General features: G+C 40.7%; 10 protein-coding genes across 11 annotated transcripts; 4 read left to right on the top strand and 6 right to left on the bottom strand.

Moving 5' to 3' along the window:
* Positions 1–6,994: 6,994 nt before the first annotated feature.
* Positions 6,995–7,677, bottom strand: LOC108109565. The gene is made up of 2 exons (XM_017218139.2): positions 7,564–7,677; positions 6,995–7,498 (listed from the first exon to the last, which is right to left on the bottom strand). Exons 1-2 carry the CDS (start codon positions 7,572–7,574, stop codon positions 7,234–7,236), a joined length of 276 nt encoding a protein of 91 aa, XP_017073628.1. The 5' UTR covers positions 7,575–7,677; the 3' UTR covers positions 6,995–7,233.
* Positions 7,673–9,966, bottom strand: LOC108109563 (RCC1 domain-containing protein RUG3, mitochondrial). The gene is made up of 4 exons (XM_017218136.2): positions 9,868–9,966; positions 8,888–9,407; positions 8,553–8,628; positions 7,673–8,492 (listed from the first exon to the last, which is right to left on the bottom strand). Exons 1-4 carry the CDS (start codon positions 9,950–9,952, stop codon positions 8,031–8,033), a joined length of 1,143 nt encoding a protein of 380 aa, XP_017073625.2. The 5' UTR covers positions 9,953–9,966; the 3' UTR covers positions 7,673–8,030.
* A 31-nt stretch (positions 9,967–9,997) lies between these two features.
* Positions 9,998–11,952, top strand: LOC108109564 (ADP-ribosylation factor-like protein 3). Of its 2 annotated transcripts, XM_017218138.2 has the most exons (4): positions 10,000–10,309; positions 11,184–11,312; positions 11,376–11,507; positions 11,566–11,951. In XM_017218138.2, the coding sequence occupies exons 1-4, from the start codon at positions 10,307–10,309 to the stop codon at positions 11,839–11,841; spliced, it is 540 nt and encodes a 179-aa protein (XP_017073627.1). In that variant the 5' UTR covers positions 10,000–10,306; the 3' UTR covers positions 11,842–11,951. The 2 variants fall into 2 exon arrangements, with proteins under 2 accessions (XP_017073626.1, XP_017073627.1); XM_017218137.2 differs by having other exon boundaries at positions 9,998–10,309; positions 11,184–11,507; positions 11,566–11,952.
* A 146-nt stretch (positions 11,953–12,098) lies between these two features.
* Positions 12,099–12,940, top strand: LOC108109451 (ADP-ribosylation factor-like protein 3). The gene is made up of 4 exons (XM_017217950.2): positions 12,099–12,281; positions 12,339–12,473; positions 12,529–12,765; positions 12,827–12,940. Exons 1-4 carry the CDS (start codon positions 12,141–12,143, stop codon positions 12,872–12,874), a joined length of 561 nt encoding a protein of 186 aa, XP_017073439.1. The 5' UTR covers positions 12,099–12,140; the 3' UTR covers positions 12,875–12,940.
* A 297-nt stretch (positions 12,941–13,237) lies between these two features.
* On the top strand, positions 13,238–13,719 carry LOC108109422. Its single transcript, XM_017217920.2, has one exon. The coding sequence runs from the start codon at positions 13,268–13,270 to the stop codon at positions 13,646–13,648; it is 381 nt and encodes a 126-aa protein (XP_017073409.1). The 5' UTR covers positions 13,238–13,267; the 3' UTR covers positions 13,649–13,719.
* Position 13,720: 1 nt separating this feature from the next.
* Positions 13,721–16,970, bottom strand: LOC108109414. Its single transcript, XM_041819165.1, has 6 exons — positions 16,964–16,970; positions 16,765–16,912; positions 15,225–16,470; positions 14,761–15,193; positions 14,505–14,726; positions 13,721–14,452 (listed from the first exon to the last, which is right to left on the bottom strand). Exons 1-6 carry the CDS (start codon positions 16,968–16,970, stop codon positions 13,785–13,787), a joined length of 2,724 nt encoding a protein of 907 aa, XP_041675099.1. The 3' UTR covers positions 13,721–13,784.
* A 148-nt stretch (positions 16,971–17,118) lies between these two features.
* On the bottom strand, positions 17,119–19,516 carry LOC108109549 (delta-1-pyrroline-5-carboxylate dehydrogenase, mitochondrial). The gene is made up of 3 exons (XM_017218119.2): positions 19,410–19,516; positions 18,433–19,013; positions 17,119–18,375 (listed from the first exon to the last, which is right to left on the bottom strand). The coding sequence occupies exons 1-3, from the start codon at positions 19,487–19,489 to the stop codon at positions 17,180–17,182; spliced, it is 1,857 nt and encodes a 618-aa protein (XP_017073608.2). The 5' UTR covers positions 19,490–19,516; the 3' UTR covers positions 17,119–17,179.
* Positions 19,517–19,546: 30 nt separating this feature from the next.
* LOC108109551 (uncharacterized protein C15orf61 homolog) lies at positions 19,547–20,033 on the top strand. The gene is made up of 2 exons (XM_017218121.2): positions 19,547–19,754; positions 19,823–20,033. Exons 1-2 carry the CDS (start codon positions 19,547–19,549, stop codon positions 19,951–19,953), a joined length of 339 nt encoding a protein of 112 aa, XP_017073610.2. The 3' UTR covers positions 19,954–20,033.
* A 24-nt stretch (positions 20,034–20,057) lies between these two features.
* Positions 20,058–22,998, bottom strand: LOC108109550 (venom acid phosphatase Acph-1). Its single transcript, XM_041819158.1, has 8 exons — positions 22,685–22,998; positions 22,396–22,618; positions 22,221–22,316; positions 21,509–21,637; positions 21,299–21,412; positions 21,091–21,228; positions 20,533–20,937; positions 20,058–20,475 (listed from the first exon to the last, which is right to left on the bottom strand). Exons 2-8 carry the CDS (start codon positions 22,534–22,536, stop codon positions 20,311–20,313), a joined length of 1,188 nt encoding a protein of 395 aa, XP_041675092.1. The 5' UTR covers positions 22,537–22,618; positions 22,685–22,998; the 3' UTR covers positions 20,058–20,310.
* Positions 22,999–23,554: 556 nt separating this feature from the next.
* Positions 23,555–24,701, bottom strand: LOC108109570. Its single transcript, XM_017218146.2, has one exon. It carries the CDS (start codon positions 24,392–24,394, stop codon positions 23,741–23,743), a length of 654 nt encoding a protein of 217 aa, XP_017073635.1. The 5' UTR covers positions 24,395–24,701; the 3' UTR covers positions 23,555–23,740.
* Positions 24,702–24,739: the final 38 nt, after the last annotated feature.

Raw genomic sequence — 24,739 nt, 5'->3', positions numbered from 1 at the left:
CTTGAAGATTTTGCAGAACTGAGCCGCCGTTTGTTGTTTTATTTGTTTAACGATCGTTGTTTATTTTGTGCCCTATGCGTTTTGTCCGGCCCCCAAAAACCCCTCCACCGATTTACCCCCGTTGCTGTTAACCCCGCACTTGCCAAACATGCAACACATGGAAAAGGCTGCCCAAACGTCGTTTCCTCAGTGCCATAAAGTGCTCACTTATTGCTTTTTATGCGCTTTTGATATGTGCATCTGTATGTGCGAGTGTGTGTGTGTGAGTGTGCAAATGCGAATGCATTTGCCAATGCACTTTTCGTCACAGTTTTCGTCAGTCAGTCAAGTCAGTTTGTCAACCCAGCCATGCCATTCAGTACGTCTTTTGTGCGTTCTCATAAATGCCAAACTCACCATTTGCAAGAATGAGACAGCAGCAAGCAAAAGAAAGAGAAGGTTATATTGGTGATAGAAAGAGAGGGTGGAGAGTGAGGGTGCTTAACTCGCCACAACTTCATTTCGTGAATGCACAATGGGCGACGGCGACTGCCTAACTAACCTACGACAACCGAATATTCGCCATTCCATTTGGCCAAGTTCAATGAACCGAACCTTTGGTTGAATAAACTTCCCACACACACATACACACATGTGTTCTGACACGCACACACATACGCACTGTGAATCGGTGACGCGTCGAAGCGCACAAAAAGAATAAGCAACAAAAAAAACAGGCAGAAACAAAAGCCAAAAACAACCAAAAGAGTGGAGATAGAATGTCTTTTAGTAGGGATGGTCAGGGTTATATTTTATGGTATTATATTGTATCTGATATAGAGTGGAAAGAGATATTATCTGGGTTTTAAAAACACTTATTCAGATGAGTAAAAGTACGCTAAGATATGATTTTAGTCCGGTAATGGTAAGAATGGCATTCCGGAATGGGTATTTTTTGGCATTGCCTACTTTTAGGCATATTTATAAGGGATTTAAAGAGAAGATTATTTGATATTTGTGTTTGGCAAAGCTAAATGTTATTTATAAGATTGTTTCACTGTACTGAACAATCAAGGGTAATCATATGTTTCCCCTCATAAACTTAAGGTTTATATCCCCAATAAACATGAAATTTTCAACCAAATGGAGTACCCCTACTGCCCATCACATTTGGGGGCGCGATGTTTGCTACTTAAATGATATCCCATCGCAGTATTGGTGTGTGCAAATTGATTGTGCAGCTGTGTTGGTTCGCTGGCTCGCCAACTTCTTCACACTCATATTCTGGCGTGTTTATGGAATGGCTGATTTCCCCTCTCATACATTATTTTTTTTTTTTATATATATTTTTGTGCCTTTTTGACTCTTTCAATTTGTCTAATTTTCAATGACGTCGCCGCCGTCGTTGTCGTCGTCATCGACGCTCTGTCGATGCAATGAAGTAAAAACAAATTAGTTGAACTCCGCACGACGATGAGGAATATAGATGTAGGTACACATATAGATACTCAGATCGGGAGGGGGGAATACATATTCTGCAAGTGATATGGCAGCCAGCGAGCAAATCGAATTTACCAGCTGCTGGCGAAATAATTCAATAATTCGCGCTGGCTAAGCCCCGGATCCCAGAACCAAAAAAAAAACCCATCCACAATCAGATGCAAAACCCAGAACCGCAATGCTCTTCATACTCCATTCCTCCTTCCGCAGATATATAGATATATGTATGTGTACTCTCCTCACTAAGCTGTGAAGACACAAATGAAATTTAATTTCAGCATGCAGTTTGATGGGGCAAATGGAGCAAGAACCCAACTAACCCGTAGCCAACCAACGAAAATAACTGCAAGATATATTAATAAAGCAAAAATTCATATATGAAATTTTAATATGCAAACGAGCAAAAAGCAGATGGAAAAAAACAGAAGAAAAAAAAAAGCTAGTAGAAGACCAGCAGAAAAATACCCATACGGCCAGAGATGGAGTTGCTAGTTGGAGACGGAAACGGAGAATCGCAAAGTATCGAAGCATGTAAATCGAATGGTTGGCTTGGGTTCGGGGTTCGGGTTCGGAGAACTAAGCCAAAAGACAGACGGAAAAACGAAAAACGAAAAAATATAGACAAGACAGCCATGTGGACGGTTTTTTTTTGGCCAGACATTGGAAAAAATTGTGCATATTATCGTAAGGAGAGTGAGATTATAAAAAAAAAAAGAAAATGGGGGAATTGATTCGCATACGACGATGCGAAGACAACTTCAAGCGGAAAGTTGTCGAGTGGTTAAGTTGAAATGCACAAGTCAGAAGTTTTAAGGATATTCAGTACGACTTGAAGAACTCTCTGAAGAACTCTGGAGGATTCAACTTAAACATAATGCCGTAATCTCTATTCATGCACTTTTCAATGGATTTCATTGGATTTTAGCTCACGCGAAAATAGAGCTCTCCCATTACGTATACGCAGTGTGCCATTCGTGTTGGTATGGGCGGTATGCAACAAGCCAAAAATACAACCGTTGCGAAGTGTGCCTGCCTGGTGCCACACTTTCGCCGCCAATGTCAATGCCACCACAGCAACGCCAGCATCACGACCACCGCCGCCACCACTACCACCGCCAACCGCCAAAGGAGGAGGCAGGGCCACACAAATTCGAGTCCAACTCCAGTGCCCGGCATCGCCCCAATGCCACAGATATAGGTGCACAGGGAGAAAAGTTTGAAAGAATAGTTATATGTTCATATTTATATCGTTTTTGATAAATGTTTTGTATAAATTGGATAAATTATGGGGTGGCCCAAAAAAACTTCCAAAACTTTCTGCTAAATCCAAAACAACCCACAGTTTCCCTCAGTGTATTGCCAACAGGCAACAGGCAGCTGGTGGCACGCGGCCAGAGAGCCGGGAAAATGCAGTCTGGCAGGCGGCACGTTTCGTTTCGTTACCATGCTGATGATGCTGCTGATGCCAAAAATAACAACCGAGAGGCAGATGCCGGGCCAGACGGAGTGGGACATGGTCATGGCCATGGCAGCCGTTTTGGGAGGTTTGTTTTGGCCAAAAACTGCAGTCTGAAAAGAGGAGATGCCTCCCCTCCACCAGTGAAGGTCGCAATGTGGCAACACAGAATTTCATTAGACCGTCAGACGCAATGCAAAATGCAAATGGCCAACGAGGATGCGCTAGGCCAGAAAGCACAAGCATCGAAAGGGAAAACTCCATGGATTTTGGCCGGGACTCAGACGGAGTGTGGCAATAGCAACCAGTTGGGAGTGTAATCATGTAATCGGGTCTATCATTGCTGGTTATGTAAGTGGCTCTAACTGCAATTAGGGAGTGGCTGGCATGAACGGGACAATCAACTTGTCAACGCAAATTACGGCGACAAATTAGACAGCTGTCATGGAATTTTCAGGAAGAGTGGGTGCCAAAACATGGACTTTTATTCTTGGACGGCGGCGGAGGCGGGTCAAGGGTTGCATAGTTAAATGTCATTAATTGCAGTAACTGACTTACATTTTCTCTCTCTATGGGAAATTTCGTTCTTGGTTTTTTTTATTCTAGAATTTCTTTTACTTCAAGTTGTGCGTAATGGCAATAATCTTAAACTATTTTCGCGATAAGACTTCTGCGTCATGAGGCTTTGGCTTTGTTTAACTTAATTTTTAGAAATCATAATCATAATGCTTGGTCTTCCAAGGAAAAGCTTAAAACAACGGCTAGGGAAAACGATTTCTAAATAATAAGATTAAGTCAAGAGAATGATTAGGAAACTTACAAAATGGGAATTTATGAGTAATCTTAACATTAAAAATCTAGAAAAAAAAGCTATGAAAGAAAATTCTGAAAACTATGTAAGCTTAAGATAGATTAGGTCAATGAGATAATTATGTTTTCCCTTCTAAGTAAAATATTTTTTAAATTATAAAGTAATTTCGACAAAATTGATTATTAGTTTCAGAGAAATTGGTAAGTAACAAACTCAAATGAAAATTCTTTTAAGACTTTTTTTAGCCTAATATCTTAAGAACTTCAACCCATTGCTCATTTCCAAAAGGGCAAACGTCAACTTTTTGGATCTGCCATCTGTAGCTACTTATTCGTCCGAGTTGGAGGCTACTTAACCCTACAAGCACAACTGTACCCCAAAAAGAACAAAGCCAGCTAAATGAAGGGCATAGAAAAATGAAGCAAAGTACACACAAAAAAAAATGGGAAAAATGGAGAAAAATGTGAGAAACAACAACAAAAAAAAGGAAAATAATGGTGAAAAACGAAACATACACATTCATACGCTAAAAAGTTTGCCCACTCGACGACGACGACGACGATGACGACAGACGTCAGTGTCGAAAGAGACGGGGATAGAGGGTGTGAAAGAGAGCGAGAATGCAACTTGGGCACACGTTGTAGACATTTGTGGAAAGGTTTTTCGGGAGAGGAGCAAGCTTGCGGGTAGGGGGGGTGACCAGGGAGGGGGATCACGGGATCCGATGTGATGTGATGTACATGGGAGCATAGAGCATGTAGACAACTGGCAACAATAACGGCATTTTCGATGCACAGAGGCGACGTTGACGAAAAGGACGCCCAGGAAAGGTGGGTGGATGGGTGGGATTCGTTTTTCTTGTTTTCATTTTTTTGGCTGTGGGGGTTGGGAAGTTTTGCTCGTCGACGACGAGTTGCCAACAGCCACTTGACACTTCCGTCGTCACATGAATGGAGCCGTAAAAATGCGACGCTTCTGCATTCGTTTCATTTTCGTACTCCCTTTTTTTTGTAGGTTTTTCCCTGCTTTTTTTTCGGGGGGTGTGGCGGCACTTTTATATTTGGCCAGAAAGTAGAAAAAAAAGAAAAAAGTGCAGAAATGAAGCAAATACATTCATGCATAATTTTTATGGCACTTTGAGTGATAGGAAAGGAGCCGCCCCCGACATCCATTTGGGATGCCAAAACGTTTTGGGAACACGCTCTCCAACACGACTTCCTTTTTCCTATATGGTTTTCCCCCTTTTTCCCCCATTTTGTCTTCTTATTTTCTTTTTTTTTTTTTGGTGCATTCACTTAAATGGGAAACTCCAAAGGGAGTTGGCGGCGTTGGCAAATCCAAGGCGAGTCATTAACATTAACGCAGCAACAAAGTGATGATTAGTTGGGGGTGGCGCCGCGTTCTGGCCTCCTGCGGTTCAATGTACGCCCAAAAGCAAATAGGCGTTGGGCACACAGATAGTTTAGCCAGGCAAACGGGAACATGTGTTGGCCAGGCCAACAAGAAAAGCCAAGGTAGGTCAGGAAATGGGAGTGCGAGTGCGGGAAATGGGAATGGGGAATTGGCCAAGCAATGATGTTTTTCCGCACAACTCACAAAAAAGGCCTATGCAAGTACAGTAGGCACTCTTAGGTAGAAAGTGGGAAATTAGAAACAGATTTAAATTTTCTTCATAAATGAAATATGAAGAATAGAAAATTATATTTAAAAAATCCTTAAAAATATACTTTTTTAAAATAAACTTTAATTATAGACCATCTTTCAGTCTTCCCTGTACCTTTATTGAGTCGGTTGTTGATAGTTCGGCTACTGGACATGGACATGGATCTGACTCCGAATCGGCTACTGGTGGCCACTTGCTCAGCGTTGCATGCGGAGTGGCACGCACTTGGAGGGATCTCTTCCCCCTGGACAGAGGGCAAACATAAACACTCCCCAAACCGAAGGTGCAGACAACATTTCAGGCCAAAAGAGGAGTGTTCTTAGGCACTTTACTTCTATTTTTTTTTTGTTTTTTTGTTTTTTTTGGTTATGATTGACTGAGTTCTGTTGAAACTTTGGCGTCTGTGCTGGCACGCATGAATTACAATTTTCGAGTAACGAAAAGAAGGAACCCCTCGCAAAATAAAAGGGGGGTTTACAATTAGCACTTTTTCGTAGTTGCGCCGCTTCGAGTGGTTTCCAGTTGCCCTGATAAGCTGCAGACAGCAATTGCCTTGAGCGAGGCGCTTGAACTCCCCGGCGATCCGGCCTTCTCTTTCTGGACACATCTCGCCCTCTCTCTCTTTCTCTCTTACTCCGTCTTTCTCTTAGTCACCCACCGGTGTGGTGGCAATTTCTAGCTGAAAATAGTTTAGCGACCTAAAAGTGACAAGCCTCCTCCTCTGCCCCTTCGCTACCATTTTTTCGCACAGACTTTTCCACCGGGAGTTTCATTATTTTTTTTTTTTTTGATGATAACAAAGTTTGCCAACTCGACAAAAACGGTCATAAAATGAAAAAGTAAAGCCCAAAAGCAAAGCCTATTTACGCACCATGTGTGTGCGTGTCGCCAGAACTCCACTGAACTGCCACCCAACTGCATTATAAGATAAACATTTGTTTTTTACTTTTTCATTTGGCAAATAACATAAAAGCGTTGAACTCGCTGGCAGAATATATAGCGGAAAATTCGCTTATAGGAGAGTAAACATGTACAAAGCCATTATTATATGGTGGGATGATGGGAACTCTTGAAGAGGCAACAAGAAAGCAATTTTAGAATATAGGAAAACATCATATACTTGATCTTTAAGAGGTATCATTAAGTAAAATACTGTATAGCATCTACATCCTCTTTCATTTCATAATACATAATTTACTTAAGAAAAAGAAAAATCTCAGGAAAATATATACCCCCTGGTTCCTATTTCAACATCAAACCTCTCTACATATCATAATCAGCTTGGCCTTAGTTTTGCAGAACCATAAAAAAAATTCAGAAAAATTCCCCTTTACGAAGGCTTAAGCTATCAAAAGGAGCATTTCCAATTCGAATCGATTGAACTGTTATCAGAACCAATATAGCCCACGCATAAAATTCCTATCGAACGAAACCTTCGTGTTGAACGCACTTCCACGAAATCAAAATATAATCACCAGTTTGCTCGGAGTTAAAGTTAAAACAAAGAAAAAAATTCCAACGTCAGGCGTTCGGTCAATCAGTCGGTCAGTCAGTCAGTCAGCCAGCCAGTCAATCAGGCAGTCAATCGCTGGAGCTCAAGAGCTGAAAAGTTTATTGCACTGCGAACGAGCGTCTGACTTTTGCTATGGCAAATATTGTTTAATAACATTTTTAAAAATAAAATTTACTGATTAAATGGTCAGCGACAACGGCGAACGTCGACGAACGAACGTTGGCGCAATAGCGGGTCCTACCCCAAGACGAAATTATTTGAGTGCTGTTGTTGATTTGATGCGGGGGACAAATAAGCAGTGGGGACAAAGTTCATAGTCTAACGGCCATGACCATCGGAATTGGTACATTGATGGCTGCATCTACCGCTTGCATCATCTCCATCATCAGCACTAGCATGAGCGTCGTCCGAAATGAGTCCCTTAGATACATCCTCATCTGCAGCTCATAAGGATCCCCCTTGCTCCATATCAGATGCTCATTGTTCAGAGCACCCTGCAGAGAACAGCCCATGTAATCGTATGGATAAAGTATTTGCAAATTGAGGCGCCACATAAGCACGAAGATTACGCTGGGCCTGGAAAACGGATGTGGAGGTTGCTTACTGGGCAAGGAACAAATCCTGTGATAAGCTCAACTTACGCCATGATCATCAGTACAACCAGTTTCTTCTTCGCTACTTTTTTTTTTTTTTTAATTTTTTTTGTTCTTTTTAGATGTGTGGAGAAACAATTGGTTCAACGCCTACTCATCGTGTCTTAAATTGTATTTCAATTTAATTCATTTACAATTTAGATACAGATGAAAACTTACATATTCTCTACAAATAGACATTTCTATTTTACATAATGCACCGAAAAGTATGCCAGCGTAAAGTAAAGTGGTGGGTGTCTTTGCTATCCTAAAGACCAATAAGCTTTTAAAATTTGTAAGTTTTTCAAAATTGTTTTTTAACAGATTTTTAAAGACCTTTCAACCTACTTGTAAAATATAACGTTAATGAAGAAGACATTTTTTTAGAATATATTATAAATATGCTAAAATAAATGGTAAATTCTATAAAAAAAATCATAGAAAACTCACAGCTCGTACAAAAAAGATACAAATTCTTAACCTCCTGATCGCTTCTGTCGTAGCACCGTTGACCAAGGACCGCAGATGACATCATCCGAAGCTGTGTTCATTATGATACCATTCCAGGCTTGAAATTCATCCACATAAGACAGGTTTTGGAGCTGCTTGCCCAACTGACCGTGTTTACACCAACCACTGGCCCATACACGCCCGCACTGGCGGATCAGCAGAGTGTGACGCGAGCCAGCGAACACCCTAAGCGGTGCACAGTCATCGTTGGATTTCTCTTCCACCTCCGCCTCCATCCCTTGCGAGCAACCGCATTCGGGCAGATCTTGCAACTGGGGCAGCGGATATACAGTGGGCTCTTTTAGGAAACCTCCAGGTTTCATCACACGTATACCCAGCTGACCGCTGCCGTTTAGACCCCAGGTGTAGAGGTCTCCGAAGGCGGATATGGCCGCACTATGCCAACCACCGGCAGCGATTTGAGTTATCTGCAAGTGAGGCACTTGAATGTGTGACAGCCAAGATAATTGGACATGACAAATATTTACCTTAATCCCCGCCAGCGCCTCCAACAATTGTGGCGTCTCCTCCAGTTTAAGTACCGCCTGACCCAACTGTCCACGACTGTTAATTATGACATAAAAGTGCAGAAATTGTAAGAAATTAGAATAAGATTGTCAAAAGATTCGGGCTGTAGAACTTCAAATACCCTTACAGAGAAACGGAAACTTTTACTGGTCTTCGGAAATTAAATCATAACCAACACATAGATAAATATATAATTTAAACTTCCCCCCAATATCGCCTAATTTCCGGTAAAAGTAACACACCTTCTGGAAATGTATTTTCACAAAATCAAGGTACGTTAATGGCCATTACTTACAGTCCGTTTCCCCAGGTAAATACGTCACCGTTGACATTGAGCAGCACGGCATGTTCATGGCCACATTGGAGCTGCTTCACCCGAAATTGACGTTCGGCAAACTGATGCAGGCAGCTGGGAATGCTGTACACGGAGTTTTCCGAGCTTATAGCTACGTTTATATGCGATCCGCAGGCAATATGTTCTATGATTGGCAATGGCGGTGCCTTGGGAGCCCCAAAGATGGAGCGCTTTGTTCCCAAATGGGTTCGGGGTGGAGCTTCTAGTCTAACAGCTAATAGTTCCGCTTGCAATTTAGGTTGCACTCTATATAGCCGACCGCTGTCGAGCAGCACTAGACAGTGGGAATCGCTTGCGGCTAGGGATTTAATGTCCCCCGTTGCTTCAAGGGTCACGCACTCATTTGGGCTATCATCCAAGAGGCCACGCAGATACAACTTCCGGCCGAAAGCGAGGGCCGCATACCGCCAGCCGATCGAAATCGTGCACTCGTTCTGAGTCGAGACTGGCGTATTTATTTCTGTAATAAAGGCAGGACTGAATTAGTATGCATACGGTGGGAACACTTTAAAAAGAACGCTTTACATTATCGTTTGAATATTTTGAATAAATCTGAATAAAATTCCTATGAAGTTCGTTTTACTTGCAGTTTATCTTACCGGAGTTCTACTGTGTAAATTAATTTACATTTTGTCGGCTTTTGATAAACGTTACAAATTCATTAGAACAATTTAGAGTACAGTCAAGCTTCTAGGGCAAGAACCGTTCAAGCGTAATGTCAAGCTATTAAAATTTGAAATTTCAATGAATTTTGTAAGAAATTTAAACAATAGAAATGTTTGAATGTTTGAATGATTGATTCAAATCTTTGTAATATAAGGACAAGCAAATCAAAATTGTGAAGTTTAAAGTTGGCTTTAGTTAGCGAGTGCCTACTGTAGTAACTAAGTGATCGTCGGCTTTTGTTGCCGGTTACAAACCGTTGAAGCCAGCGTTGCAGTCGACGTTCCCGCTTACACATTCATGCTGGCCAAATGCGTTGAAGCCCGTAAAAAGCAGCGGCATCTTCTTCCCGTTCCCGTTCCAATTCAAATTCCGCTCCCCCACCCACCGCTGGGGCCAACCTCTCTCTTTCGCTCCTTTGCAGCGGTTACTCGGCGACGTATGTGTTGTTGCTGTTGCCGCTGCCGGAATTTGTTGGAGCGTTGAGCGAATTTGTTTTTTAGTAGTTGTGCAGCGCTGAACCTGTGATGTTGTGTTTGGTGGTTAAAGTTGAACCATTTCCCGAGTTCTCAATCCCGGAGTGTTCCTGAATTGACCACCAAAAAACACCGTCTTATTGGATCCCGGGAATATATAGATATAGTGACGCCGTAGATTGTCCCGCTTGCTGGCCACCATTCCCGCGTAGATTATACGATGGTAGGTTATCTCCCGGTTCCGTAACAGCTAATTAAATGCCTTGTTATTCCGTAATTGAACGATTTGTTTTCGTTTTGCGATCGTCGCTATGGCAACAAAAACCTCGAAAACTATCCAACACTCTTTTCTTATGTTGAGCAGAACTTTTTTCGGCACTGAACTTAACTAATTTGGCGCGCAATTATCGGTGTTCAAAAATCTTATTTTTCGATAATGAAAACAGCCGAAATTTATTAAGGTTTCGGTTGTCTTTAAGCATTTTTAAAATGGATTTCGAAAAAACTTTTTTTAACAAAAAAACTTCTTATAAAATTCTTTTATTAGTTTATAAGCTGGTTATATGTTCGTAATCTTACGAAAGTCATTTTGGTTATATTATCTAAGACTGTTATTTCCAATTACCAATTTATTTTGTTGGCATTAAAAGTAAAAACAATGGCATTGCTTTTTTCTTCTTTTTGGTTAGCCCTTATCGCAATTCAAACAAAATTGTTTTTTGTTTTACATTTTGATAGTGCACAAATTGATAAGCTGGCTTGCATTCTATTACCAAGTGCACATTTTTTAAAGATTTTTATTCATACATTTACTGATTTATATATGCACCTCACGTGAGTAGTATAAATCTATATCCAACCATTTCCTTTTCAACTAGATTTGTTTTTTATTAAAAATACTATCATTTTGTTAACAATTTAATAACCCTTCAAATGGATCAGGAATTCATTCCAATCCAAAATTCCAAGTTGTTTCATCGAAAACCATCGAGTGTGGTAATCTTAGTGGTAATCATGTGCTGAAGTTTTCCCTTTAAACATTGAATAAAATATATTTCCTATCTCAAGAAATACTTAATATATATCATAAATTTTAGGGTCTGCTATCGCTGTTGCGTAAACTGAGACCAAATCCGGAGAAGGAGGCACGCATCCTGCTGCTGGGCCTGGACAATGCGGGCAAGACCACAATACTGAAGCAACTGGCATCGGAGGATATAACCACGGTGCGTATTAAAGCGGCGAACTTCTTCCGTTTTCCCCATAAAATACGGAGTGAAATCCCGCAGGTAACGCCCACGGCCGGATTTAACATCAAGTCCGTGGCAGCCGATGGATTTAAACTCAATGTTTGGGATATCGGAGGTCAATGGAAGATACGACCATATTGGAAGAACTACTTTGCCAATACGGATGTGCTGGTGAGACTATAAGAGATTTCCCAACCTTTTAGTTAGTTAAATAACTTGTTTGTTTTAGATCTACGTAATTGACTGTACTGATCGAGCTCGACTGCCTGAAGCGGGAAGCGAACTCTTCGAGATGCTGATGGACAATAGGCTAAAGCAAGTCCCAGTGCTGATTTTCGCCAACAAACAGGACATGCCAGATGCCATGAGTGCCTCGGAGGTGGCCGAGAAGATGAGCTTGGTGCAGTTGCAGGGACGAACCTGGGAAATCAAGGCCTGTACTGCCGTGGATGGCACTGGCCTTAAGGAGGGAATGGACTGGGTCTGCAAGAATATGAAGAAGTAATCCTAAAAAACATAAAAATCGCCTGTTAAGTTTTCTCTAAGATCAAAATATACGTAAATTTAATAACCCTTTAAAGATATATTTTAAACTTTAATTTAGCACTACAAAGAATAATTTTATTATTTATCAAAGAGCTATAAATAAATTATGTAAATTCTTAAACTTATGAAAGCTTTTTAAATTAACCAAATAAGGGAAAAAGAAAATTAAATCACTGAGCAAGCTGTGCTTTGTGAATCATTTAATTCTGTCTGAAACTGAAACTTACCTAACCTAAAGACACTAAAATTCCTGTTCCAATGTGCCTTTACGGACCCGTTTCGGTTATCAAAAAGATCATGCCGATGGGCTTGCAGAAGTCTTGTCTGCTCATCTTGGGCTTGGATAATGCTGGGAAATCTACTTTGACAGCACGCCTGGTGGAGATCTTAAATGGCGATGTAAGATTAGGTTTAAGGTTTTTCCAAATCAGCTTGCCTTAAAATATCTTTTAACAGTCCAAAGAGCTAAACAAGCAGGCCAGTGAATGGACCTTCAGAATCGATAACTCCAAAGTCAAGTTGTGGGATATCAACGGGGAACTGAAGAACAGGCAGGCCTGGCCTAATTATTACAAGAAAGCAAAGGCCCTGGTAAGCTAAGAATTTTCTGATAACTATAGATATGATTTTAATCTGAGTATCATAGATTTTTGTTCTAGACAGCAAGGATGCAGTGCGGCTAAGCGAGGCTCGTTGTGTCTTATGTGATGTCCTAATGCATGAAGAACTTAATAAGGCTTCACTGTTGATTCTGTCCAATAAAAAGGACACTCAAGGATCTCTGCCAATGTCCACGGTGATCGATTTGATGGGTCTGGATCGGTTAAATTGTAGGGACTGGTCTTTTATGGAATGTTCAATGAAGACAGGAAGTGGTATTCAGGTGGGTGGAGATTCATTCTTAACTGATCGACTTTTCTTTATTAAATATTTTATTACGATAGGATATCGTGGACTGGATTATTAATAATACAAAGAGGAATAAGAAGTAATGTATTATATTTTACATTTTTTGATATTTTCAAAAAAGTACCTATACCAAAAATTTATTTAACTATCATTAAATATATTTAAAGAAATTTAAGAACCTTTTTTGTATGATTAATTAAGGTTAACAATGATTCAATTATTTGCCTGATAATTGAAAACATTATTGCTTACATGTAGTTTGCCATTATTTTAATTAATATATTAGCACAGCTGTATGCTAATCAGTAACCTGACATTGACCCTGTCAATAGTTGAGAAGCTCGTGCCTGACCAGCAACATTGTGAGGACAACGCCCTTGTTCCCACAGTTCTTCCATTCGCTTATCAGCTGATTGGAGGCCTTTAAAAGGTTTAGACTTAGAATGCATTCTCACAGTTTTCCAACAGTCGTTTCAATGGCTTCTACTCTGGCTATACTACTCATTTCGGCCCTAGTCTTGGTCCAGGGCAGGAATACTCCTGGATCAGACGAGGATTACTCGGCCTTGCAAGAAACTTCTAACTGGAGTAGAACACCTGCAACTAATTGGCCCTGGGAAGTGGCTCGTTTCCCCGCGGCATATATTCTAATGCACAAGGTGAATAAGCGATTGGAACGAATTGATAACGAGGACATCAAGAAAAGGATACAGGACTATGCCGTGGATCAGCTGAGGCAGTGCATCTTGGGTGAAGAAATGGACGAGCATTGTGTTAAGCGATCGATTGGTTATACAATGTCATTCATTAACCACCAAAAGAGGCAGGAAAATATGTTGCAACGTTATAGGTTGTAAGCCTACCTTCTGTTTTTGAAAATATTCTTTGAAAGATAAGGTAAAAGTTTAATAAATGCAATAAAACTTCACTACAACATAAAATTGTTTCAAAAAAAAGGAAAGTAAATAACAAAAATAAAAACCAACTTTAAAATCAAGTTTTGCCATAATTAGGATTTTGGGAATCCTGTGACCTTTGCTTGTTAAATTTTGCCTGTTCCACCACCAACTGCTGCTTTTCATTCTTAGCAAACTTGCTGCCCATGTAGAGCTGCTCCTTGAACCGATTCTTTCGTCGCTCATCCATACTATATCTTCGCAACATGTCCCGTCTATCCACAATCGACATACAAATATCTTGGCAATCCCTTGAAGGCTGACAAAAACTCCAAGAACCAAAAATGGTGTCCACACAGCCGCAGGTGCGACAGTAGCCAACGAAGTGTCCAATCAGGTTGGAGTTTGCCTTGCGGAAGGAGAGCGAAAGTGGTCCACCGAGTATCATTAGGGTATGACCAGAGAAATACCAATCGGTGAGGTTATCCAGAAGATCATGGGCTCTCGGTGGCACTGTCTCTTGTACTGTAATATTAAGCGTAATTCCTTGGTAACTGGAATTTTTGGTATCGGACATCTCCTTCAACTGGGTCTTGTTCATCTTGACGCACTGCCGTACAAACCTTCGACGATGGTTACGATTTTTATGTTGAGAACAGGTGGGCTTATCATGTGCCTCTCCATTATTCATGGGTGGTGAACGGATATTTATGCGAATTCCCAGGACTAGGGATTCCCAGGAGCCGTTCAGGTCACAAGGGGAACCTGCACTTAGATATAGTTAGTATATATCTTAAGTCAAAGTAAGGATTATTACCATCAGCTGGATCCACAAAGCAGCAGGGCAGATTCTTCTCCTCCTCCTCTACCGCTGTTTTATTACATTTGGTTGCCTGAATGGTCTCCAAGCGTTCCAGGATCTTGTCTAGCACTGGGGATATCCCCTGCTCCTCCTGCCATTGTTGACTTATTGAACCTGGAACTTCTGGTACTTTTTTGAAGTTACTTCCGATCTGACTTGCTTTTAAAGGATTTATAACTCAAAATACTTCATTAAACATAGTTTAACTTACTTGGCATGAATCTAACTTGTCCATTGCCTGGATTATGTGCAGCGTTTTGACCAGCTCCTACTATTCTTTGAGCCATTTCTAAAGGTGACAAGTTCATTTGGGAGGCCATGTTTCCGATGACATTATTACCACCCAATGGAGCCTGATTGACCAGAACCTCGGGAAAAGGCACAGGCAAGGCAGGTCCAGTTGGTGGATTATTCATCATAATATTCCTTTTCGATGGTGTCCTCATGGGAGCTTTGCCTCTATTCATTACCTCTTTCCACCAGCTCTGCTTATTTTTCAATGCTTGATTAAGGTTGTCAATTTGCTTTTGATACTCGTCTACAAGATTGAAGAAGGAAGACTGTTTGATGGCCTTTAATCCGGTGATAATTTGTTTGGGATCCAGTCCTGAGAAAACTTCTTGCAAAGGATTTTGCATTTTCGGCTTACCCTCGATTTTTGGCAAAGGAAGCCACCACTTTAGTTAGCAGGTTCGGAGCAGGTTTAGAACCGCTGGGTGCCTTAATGGGTTCCTTTTCAGGAACTACAATCTCTTGAATCGGGGTACTAGAAGGTTTATTATTAAGCTTATCCTCTGAAGTTTTCTTAGGCGTCTCACTAAGACCTGGCTTAATCAATGGAATATCATTCCAAATAAGCTGACGGTTTTTGGAATGTGGTAAGTAATATGGCTTAAGTCCACCGTTCTTATTACCCTCCTTGTTTATTTTCAAAAAGTTTTCCAGAGCCTTCAGATAGTTGCTGTTTGTGGTCGGACTTGCCATGGAAACGTACTTCTTGGCTGGAGTCTGACATTTTGATTCGTGTTTGGTTAAAGGCGTGTCAATCGTTTTATTACCCTGACAGGGTAAAATGTCCTCCACATTCATCCTGCTACTTGATTCGCTGTCTACAGGATAACCCGTTTCGCTGGTTATTAGAGATTGTCGGGGAAATTTATGATTACTGAATAGCTGACAGAAACCCTTCTTGTACTCATCGTACAGTCCACCAGCCTTAATCGTTGATCTTCTGGAGTTTATGTCATCTAACATATTTTTGAAAGCTCTGGAAGCACTTCCGGGCTCTACATTGTCAAAGATCCCTGACAAATCATTCTTTTTAATGGCTCTCAGAGATTCTCTACTTTCGGTGACCAGAAGAGCATCCTGCTTGATTTGCTTCTGCAAATTGGGTTCCATTTCCTGGTTTATCTTTTCGGCTAACTCTTTAACCAAATCTCCTTGTTGTAGCCGCTCAACCACATCCAATAGATCAGATAATGCACTCAATCTGACAGACCCATAAGAGGCAAGAGCATTGCCAGGACTTTCATTCTTGGAAATCACACTTGGCGTAGGCTGCTGCCATGCCTTTAAGAACTTTTGATAAATGCGAATAAGTTCGAGTATTTGACGCTCTCCGGGATCTTCAATTTTTTCTGGTTTTTTCACTTTTAGCATATTTTCTGGCACATTCAGTTTTACCAAAATCATACTTCCTACCAGTGGAGTTTTGGGTTCTACCTTTGCCTTAACAGTTTGATTTTCCCTACTTCGACTGGGTAGACGGGCAAGGCATTTTGCCGCAGGAATGGCTTGATCATCAGTGGCATCGTATTTGATTATGGGTATTGGTGTACACTCGTTAGCTTTATCTATACGTACGTTATATTTTTTAGTGATCGAAGTTATGTCCCTTTGAAGTGGTGGTGATTCTTTCAATTTTTCATATTGTTTTAATGCTAATTTCGACGAATCTTTCAATTCCAAGTTTTCGGAATCTTTTAATTTAACTTTTGATTCTGATTCTTTTAATTCAGATTTGGCTGAATCTTTCAATTCCGATTTTCCTGAATCTTTTAATTCCAATTTAGATGAATCTTTTAATTCCAATTTTGATGAATCTTTTGGTTCCAATTTGGATGTATCTTTTAGTTCCGATTTCGATGTATCTTTTAGTTCCAATTTTGATGTATCTTTTAGTCCCAATTTCGATTTTGCTGAATCCTTTAATTCCTTCAGTTCCAGTTTCACGGCGCCCTTGGAATCATCTCCCTCGTCCTTCAATCGAGATCGATAGGCATCATAGAGTCTATAAACATGGTCGGGACCTATGCCAACCTTCGGTCTACCTTCGTTAACTTCTTCACTAGTTATTGGAGCTAAGTAAGGGTATCACAAGTAAGCACCAAATAAGTAGCCAATATCTAGACATCTCATGATTTGGTTACAAAATTTGTTATTTAAAAAATTGAAAACAAAATATAAAAATTTACAAAATATTTGACGCTGTTCCCAAATGTATATAACATATTTGAATCATTCAGAATAAACCTAAGCTATATCTTATGAAAGGAAAATTAACTGCTTTTAATTTTACTTAATTTATTACAACAGAAATTTGGATCTTAATTAACTCTATTTAGATGTTACACTGGACGATTATCCTCATTTTTGGCGTCCTCAAAGGAGCTTTCATCCTGGGAGACCATCTCATTCAGATCTCTCCTCATATACTTGATGCCCTGCTTCTCTTCGCTTATATTCATATATGGGTAATAGATATTCATATGTGGCTTATAAGACTCCTTGATGACCTGAGGCGATGTCCATCGCAGCAGGGAGTGAGGACTTCCCAACTTATCACTGGTACCAGTCATATGACCCGCTCCAAAAGGCTGCTGACCCACCATAGAGCCAGTGGACTTGTCATTAACATTGAGATTGCCCACATTGAATCTGAAAGCTTCGTAGGCTTCCTCAATGAAGTTCTCATCCGTGGCAAACACCGAGCCTATCAATCCATGATTGATCTTCGCCACTTTCTCCATTGTCTCCTTGAGCTTGTCATCAGGATAAACATAGACACCAAGAATGGGCGCTAGCAGCTCTTCGCGACATATGATATTATCTAGATCTGTGATTTGTACCACTGTGGGATCCACAAAGTAACCATGCTGCTTGTCGCAGGTTCCTCCGGCTAAAATCTGACAACTTGGACTCTGGACGATATATCTTAGCCACATGTAGATGCGATCATAGGCCCGTCGATTGATTACTGCAGAACAGAAGCATTCACAGTACGTGGCATGTCCCACTAGCAGAGAATCGGTGATCCTCAGCAGTGGCTCTCTTATATGGCCCTCCCACAGCGATTCCGGCACATACAACATCGAGCACGAGGAACACTTCTGACCGGCGTACTCAAAGGCCGCTCTTATAGTACAGGCAACTGCTGTTTTCGGATCCGCCGAGGGATGTACGAAATGAAAGTTCTTGCCACCTCCCTCGCCCACCAAACGGGGATAGTTTTCATAATAGTTAATATTCTGGGCCACCAGTTGCCAAAGCACTTTGAGGACGGATGAAGTGCCAGTGAAGTTGATTCCAGCCAGCTTTGGATGCTGTGCTACAACGGATGCAAAGGTCGTCTCTTCGGCAGGCACAAAGTTCACGACCCCATCAGGCACGCCTGCCTCCCGCATGGCCAAAAAGACAAAGTAGTTAGAGAGGATGGCTGAATCGGAGGGCTTCCAGAGCACGGAGTTGCCCATCAGGGCGGGAGTATAGGCCAGATTGCCGGCAATACCCGTGAAATTGAATGGACTAATGGCTGCCACAAATCCTAGAAATTCAAAGTGATAAATTTATGAAGACCTTTATAATTTATATGAAAACTCACCTGAAAGTCCCCTCAACCGCATGGAGTTCCAACAGTCACCATTTACCATGTCATTATAGGGTTCATAGTTGGCCAGTTCTCGCAGGAACACCGGATTAATGCGCATGAAGTCTACCAATTCGGCCACATCCATCTCCGCCTGACGCAGGGTTTTTCCTTGACCCAACATCGTGGCCGCTATGATGTTGTAACGGTGTTTACCGGCTATCAGATCGGCTGCCCTCTCCCAAATATCAATACGATCGCTTAACTTAGTTTTATCCCACATCACCTGCGCCTCCAAACTCTTGTCGATGGCCATTCGTATGAGGATGCGATGGGCATGGCCGTAGTGGGCAATGGGCTGCTGGATATCGTAGGGTAATACCTGTTGCAGTTCCTCTTTGGATTGAAACTCTTGGCCATTAATAACAATTGGTACATGTTCTACCCTATTGAGGACGCCCAATAAAGCGCTCTCAAGTTCAAGTCGGTCCCTTGAACCCTCTTCATACTGCCGGAGCTGCTCGTTAGCCACTTCATCATCTAGCATAAAGTGCTCTGTTAGGTCGGTCTTCTTACTAGTAGTTCGAACAGAGAGGCTGAAAATAGGTTTAAATTAATAAACATATATATCATAAACTTAATATTAAATGTTTAAAATTATAATTTAATTTATTAATTTAATTTATACCGCCCAATTGTTATCGATACCTGTTCTGCCGTAACCAAGGCTGTGCATCTAGCCTATTTTTGTCCACAACTTTTAAACGGCAGCTTAAAATAAGCTAGCAATGGTATATTAAGGGAATTTAAAGCTATTTTTGGTAGCTATATTGATATATACTATATCAGTTCTGATACGTCTAGTTCGACCAACACTATCGATAGCAGAACAGCTGATAATTCGATAACACAATAATAATAATAACAAAACCTTCTGTTTTTGTTTTTATTCTGTGATGCAATAAGAGTTTCGCTAATAAAATGCAACTTACCCGCCTTTTATTGAAGCCTCGAGCTTCGGAAGTATTGACCGCATATTTGAAACAATGCCATGAGCCACCCTGGACATCATATTTCGTGAAGGTAAGATTCCTTTATCTCCTCCGGACGATTACTACTGAAACTAAAAATGTATTTGCTCGAAATACAGTTCCGGGATGTGACCAACGATCAGAGGGGAATGTCACACTTCAACTGGTCTCTGGAAAGTGGAACCAACTACCACATTCTTCGCACTGCCTGTTACCCGTATATGAAGTACCACTGCAGCAAAAGAGAGGTGCAAGATCTTTGGCTGGAGGACAAGTTCTTTCGCTTCCTAAAGGTTATTAATTTGGGTAGGTGTATCATATTGGTTAAGTATTAGGATTATGGTATTAAAACCTTACTTATTGTTGCATTCCAGGCTTACCAATGCTCTTCTACGGACTAGCTGCCATTCGTCTAATTAGCCACACAGAGATTGTTCATGTCAGCGAGACGGAAAAGGTTCCCATATATTTTCTATATGCAGAGGACAAAGGTGCCAGCTTTTGATTTGAGTTGCTTAACAGGCAAATTTGAAATGTAAGGAATAGCCTTCTAGTTTAAATATATTCATATTTTCTTATAGCCAACTCAATCAAGCAAAAAACTTAAAATATGAATAGAATTGGAAATTTGCGTCCAATTTATTTGTCTTTTTTAGATAATTAAACTAATCCTCAACACTGAATGAGGTAACATGACTTATTTTTCTGTTAAAGCTATACATTAAAACCTTTTCATCTTAAACTTTATACTGAGTTACCCAAAACAAAATCTGGCAATGTCTACGACATAGCCAGAGATCTAACAAACAGCCCAAGCTAAACCACTATTAACAAGCCAAAACAACTAAAAATTGAAGTATTCTTAGTTCTTGCAGTCAGGCGGATGATTCTCGCAGGTTTCATCATAGTTATCCAGGACTAGAGCCTTCAAAGAGGCCTCAAACTGGGTCAGCGAGCAAGGTGCATCGCAATTGGGAATGGTCAGCTCCTTGGGGAATTTGTCTTCGCTGTTGTAATAGTAAACAAGCTGTGAAAAAATTGTAAAAATTATTATAAATCCAGTATCTGTTAACAAATAACCAACCTTTACTTCGAAGTCGCCATCACTGAAATACTTGCTATGATGCAGCTCAAAAGCTAAGGCCGACGCATATTCCGGAAGATTGGTAGTCTGATCCAGTATCCCCAAGGAATTCATCACATTAACCAATGTCACATCATGTCCTGAATATAGGAATATTTTGCGATCAGGATTCAGGTTCCTCTTTCGCTTATTCTGCATTTTGTTTAGAATTTCCGTGAGAAACGCTCCACCTTTAATCCGTTTCATCAGATTAGTTTCAGTGAAAAGGGTGTAACTGCGTTCAGCTAGTGGCTTGATCTCTTCTGGGTATATGTTCTCAGTCCAATCGGGAAGCACTAGACTGGCCTCCTCTTCGGTTTTAAGTGTGCCATACAGAAGTTCCACGTCCAGGACATTTGAAATGTTCTAATTTTCATTAGGAGAGAGAGATAAGTATTTTGGGATTTTAAGTGAATGAAATAATTTTCTTCTATCTGGATACCAAAACTAATAAGATTAATATGATTTTTTTGAAAGAATATTTTAAGATTTGAGCCCTTTTGTGTAAATCTCTCCCACCTTGCCTGTATTTTTAGTCAACAGCTTATACAACTCCAAGTTATCCTCGTTCAGTTTCTGAAGTTCAGCAGGCGGCGACTTGTAGAGTTTTTGCAGGATATGATCGTACTTCAAACAGGGTTTCTTCTGGGCCAATAGCTAAAAGAGATATCACACCATTATAGTAATGACTTGCAATTGCTTTATATAGATATACGATTGCACTCACAATATCATCATTACGCGATAGCGTATTCACAGCCACCGGCTGCCAGGGTATGGGCAGTACATTGTTGTTCTCCAGCGGCGGCATCATGCCGGCCAAGACGCTCTGGGCGCTCATCTAAAAGATAACACGGCCAACTGATTAGGGCACCCCCATCTCGTACAGATAGTTATATGGTTATAGAGGGTTTTCTTATCGGAACGATTGACGCACCACACAGCGTTCCGCCGCCGAACTGAGGACATGCACCTGCTGCTGTGTGTAGAGGCTGTTCGAGGGCAGGAGCCGGTAGTACCGCATGCGAAGATTCTTTCCGAGGTTGTAGGCCTGCAGGCTGCCTTTCTATGAAGAAAAATGTGCATTGCAAAATATAGAGTTTAGTTTTAAAAATTTAAAAAATATTTTAAATGTTCTAATATGTGTACTTAAGCTTCTTTAAACCCTCTTTGACTGAAGCTTTTGTGTAACATCAGCTCATGGCTAATTCTTCTTTTAACACCCCATTTAAACCGTATAATGACGTCAGTCTCCTTTGTAATTAAACTGATCTTTATAAAAGCGCCTAAATCTTATTGAAATATTAAAAATATAGATATAAAATATATAGAGGTGTCAGTAAAAATTAAAAAAACTTCATTTTAAAGAAAACTTTCAAGTTGTGAAAGTTGTTGTGGTGTTAATGATCGAACTTGGACAGGCTTTTTAAGATTTTAATATTTGTAGATAAGATATTAAACTCAAGACGAAAACAATTGAAAAATATAATTTGGCATTCATAATCTTGATAAATTTTTCACATATTTTTTTTCAAGTGCTTTAGAGATCACAGATTAGCTCTCAGTTGGTAAAAGAGGGTTAATATTTAAACTTATGAATGACAAGTACTATTAAGATAATACTTGATATTACCATATTCAATACTAACCGGTGTGAGAGCTCCCATCCCGCCCTGCCAATCGTGAGCAGCATGTGGATCCAGCGGATAGAAGCCACTGGGATTCTTGGCCCCATGTCGGAACAGCTGTTTGTGCGGTTTGATAAAAAACAATACTCGGTTTGTGTTGTTTATGGTTTGAAGTTAAAAATAAGCTCCAGCTTACTATGGATATCATGCGTAGATTCCGCAGACCCTGCTCGTCGTTACTGTCCCCAAACACAAAGTATGCCATCATAACGAAACAGAGGGCGCTTCCCAAGGCGATCACCGATATTTTGGTGCCGCGTCGCGTTTTGCAGTCCATTATTATGGGTTCTATGCTCCTGCGCCGCTGCAGTCGTTGATCGACAAAATATATGTTTTTTTTTTTCCTTCAGATTTGCAGCCTAAAAATAGTTTTTTGTTTATTTTATAGCGAGTGTGTTTTCGATTTCGCAGGTCGCGCTGTGTACCGAAATGTATAATAATAATAAATAAATACAAGTCACGTCCGATGGCAGCAAAAGCCGTATAACAACTGAAGAGAGCTTGTCGATGGAAGGCAGCATGGCTGCCAATTTGGCTTTTTTCCCGTCAAAACTGGCTTTTTTTGAAGGCTAACCGCGGGAAAAAATCATGAGTTGCGGGAAGCGGGAATTCTGGCTTTTTTACGAATTTGTTTAGATTTTTTCCAGAAGGTGGGAACGTGACCTTTTTTTTTTTTTTTTGCTCATCGCCTTCCAGAAGGTGGGAATCTAAGACGTATCGTAGTTTTGCCGGATCAGCGACCTTTTTTTTTTTTTTTTTGCTCATCGGGTGCGTACTACGGGAAATTTGTATTTTTGCATTGCTTTTTGACTAAAAGTGTCAGTTCCCCATAGATTTGTTTTAGCTTTTTTTTTGGATTTTTTAAATTATTTTTTTGGCTTTTTCCTCCATACTTCCCGTCTAAAACAGCTTTTTTTGCTAGTCAAAAGTTGGCAGCACTGGAAGGCAGTTCCACAACTAGATAGAGAGAGGGCGATAAGCAGAGACAGAGATAGCGAGAGAGCTAGAGCAAAGCTGAGAGACTGGGAGACAACTTAACATGTGAATTCAACGAAGTGAGAAAACTGAGAGCAAAGTCTTTGGACATGTGCGAATAATTTAATTAGTTGCTCAATGGCAGTGCCAATTAGGTATCGACTAGGTGCTACTGTGTACTATATAGGTTAGATAATTTGCATCTATATGATCATTTTCATTGTGAAGTTTTGTTGTCTTTGAACCTTTATTGACCGTTAATGCTAATTAGTTTAGTTTTTTGATCCCAATACGGTACAGTACCAGTAAAAACTAACAAATCTGGTATAAAATAAATATATTTTCCTCATCATCTATTACATCTATTACAATTCCACACATTCTTTGCAATATATCTGGAAAACGCCACCTGGAAATTGGTCTATACTACTCAGGGCCAAAATAAATTGAAGAATGAAGAAGAAACTTCAAGGCAGCACTGAACTTTTGAAGCCTTCAGATAAGTTCTATTTCCCGGAAGTGGGTGGCAGTTCCTCAGGATCATCCTCGGACAGTTCACTTGTGGGTTCCTCAACCAAATAACCCATAGCGGCCTTATAGACCCGCTTGCTGGAAAGTTTCTTTCGCTTCCGTGGTACCTCTTCCGATTTGGCAGACTCTCCTGAACCCGTCTCTTCGCTGATCTCCACTGTTGAGGAATTCATAGGTGAGCGCTCCTGCTGCTGCCCATCACCATCGGACTCGGAAATTGAATTTTCCAGGCTGAAATCAAGTTCGGGAATCTCATAACCATATCCCTCATCCTCTGACACATCCTGCTCCATTTGGACACAACTTTGAAGGGTCTGTTGGATATCAGACATCGGCGAAATGGAACTCATGGTTGTATAGATAAGACCAGTTTCCAGGTTTTGAATGGTGGGAAGAGCCAAATGGCTTTGCATATCCGACAGATAGTTAATCACACCCAATGGTCCAGCCACATAGGTGGCATGCGAAATGGGAACTGACCAAGGTGATGAGACACTGGCCAGGATTGGATCTAGAAGATAGGCACTGATTGTGGTCTCCGCACTATGGGTGACCGGATAGTCATAGATCCCGGGCATGAAGTAATCGCAGTACTCGTAAAAGGTGCGGCATCGCCTCGATCCGGACATCGTGGCCAATATGATCTTGGATATTTAATGGGTTTATTCTTTACCACGAGTGGAACTCTGTAGAAAACTTGACTATATTCCGGAGGTTATGGGACAACCACGTTCAGGATGAATGGAGCTGCCAGATGCATTCAGATTCGTTAATGATGATGGTGTAGTAGTAGTACTTGTGGTGGTTGGTGCCCAAATAGGGACTGTGTCTGCCACAAAACGGAAGATGAAACAAATTTGGAATTTCCTACAACGAAAATTTTGAACTTGAAGAGCTTGGCCTTAGTAACACTCGAACACAACCATCACATTCGACTAAATGACAAAAAAATATGGAAAAATATAAACAAATAT

The sequence above is a fragment of the Drosophila eugracilis genome, unplaced genomic scaffold (assembly GCF_018153835.1).
Source record: "Drosophila eugracilis isolate 14026-0451.02 unplaced genomic scaffold, ASM1815383v1 contig_47, whole genome shotgun sequence".
In the NCBI taxonomy this organism is placed as follows: Eukaryota; Metazoa; Arthropoda; class Insecta; order Diptera; family Drosophilidae; genus Drosophila; species Drosophila eugracilis.
This window is presented reverse-complemented; position numbering and strand designations above follow the sequence as displayed.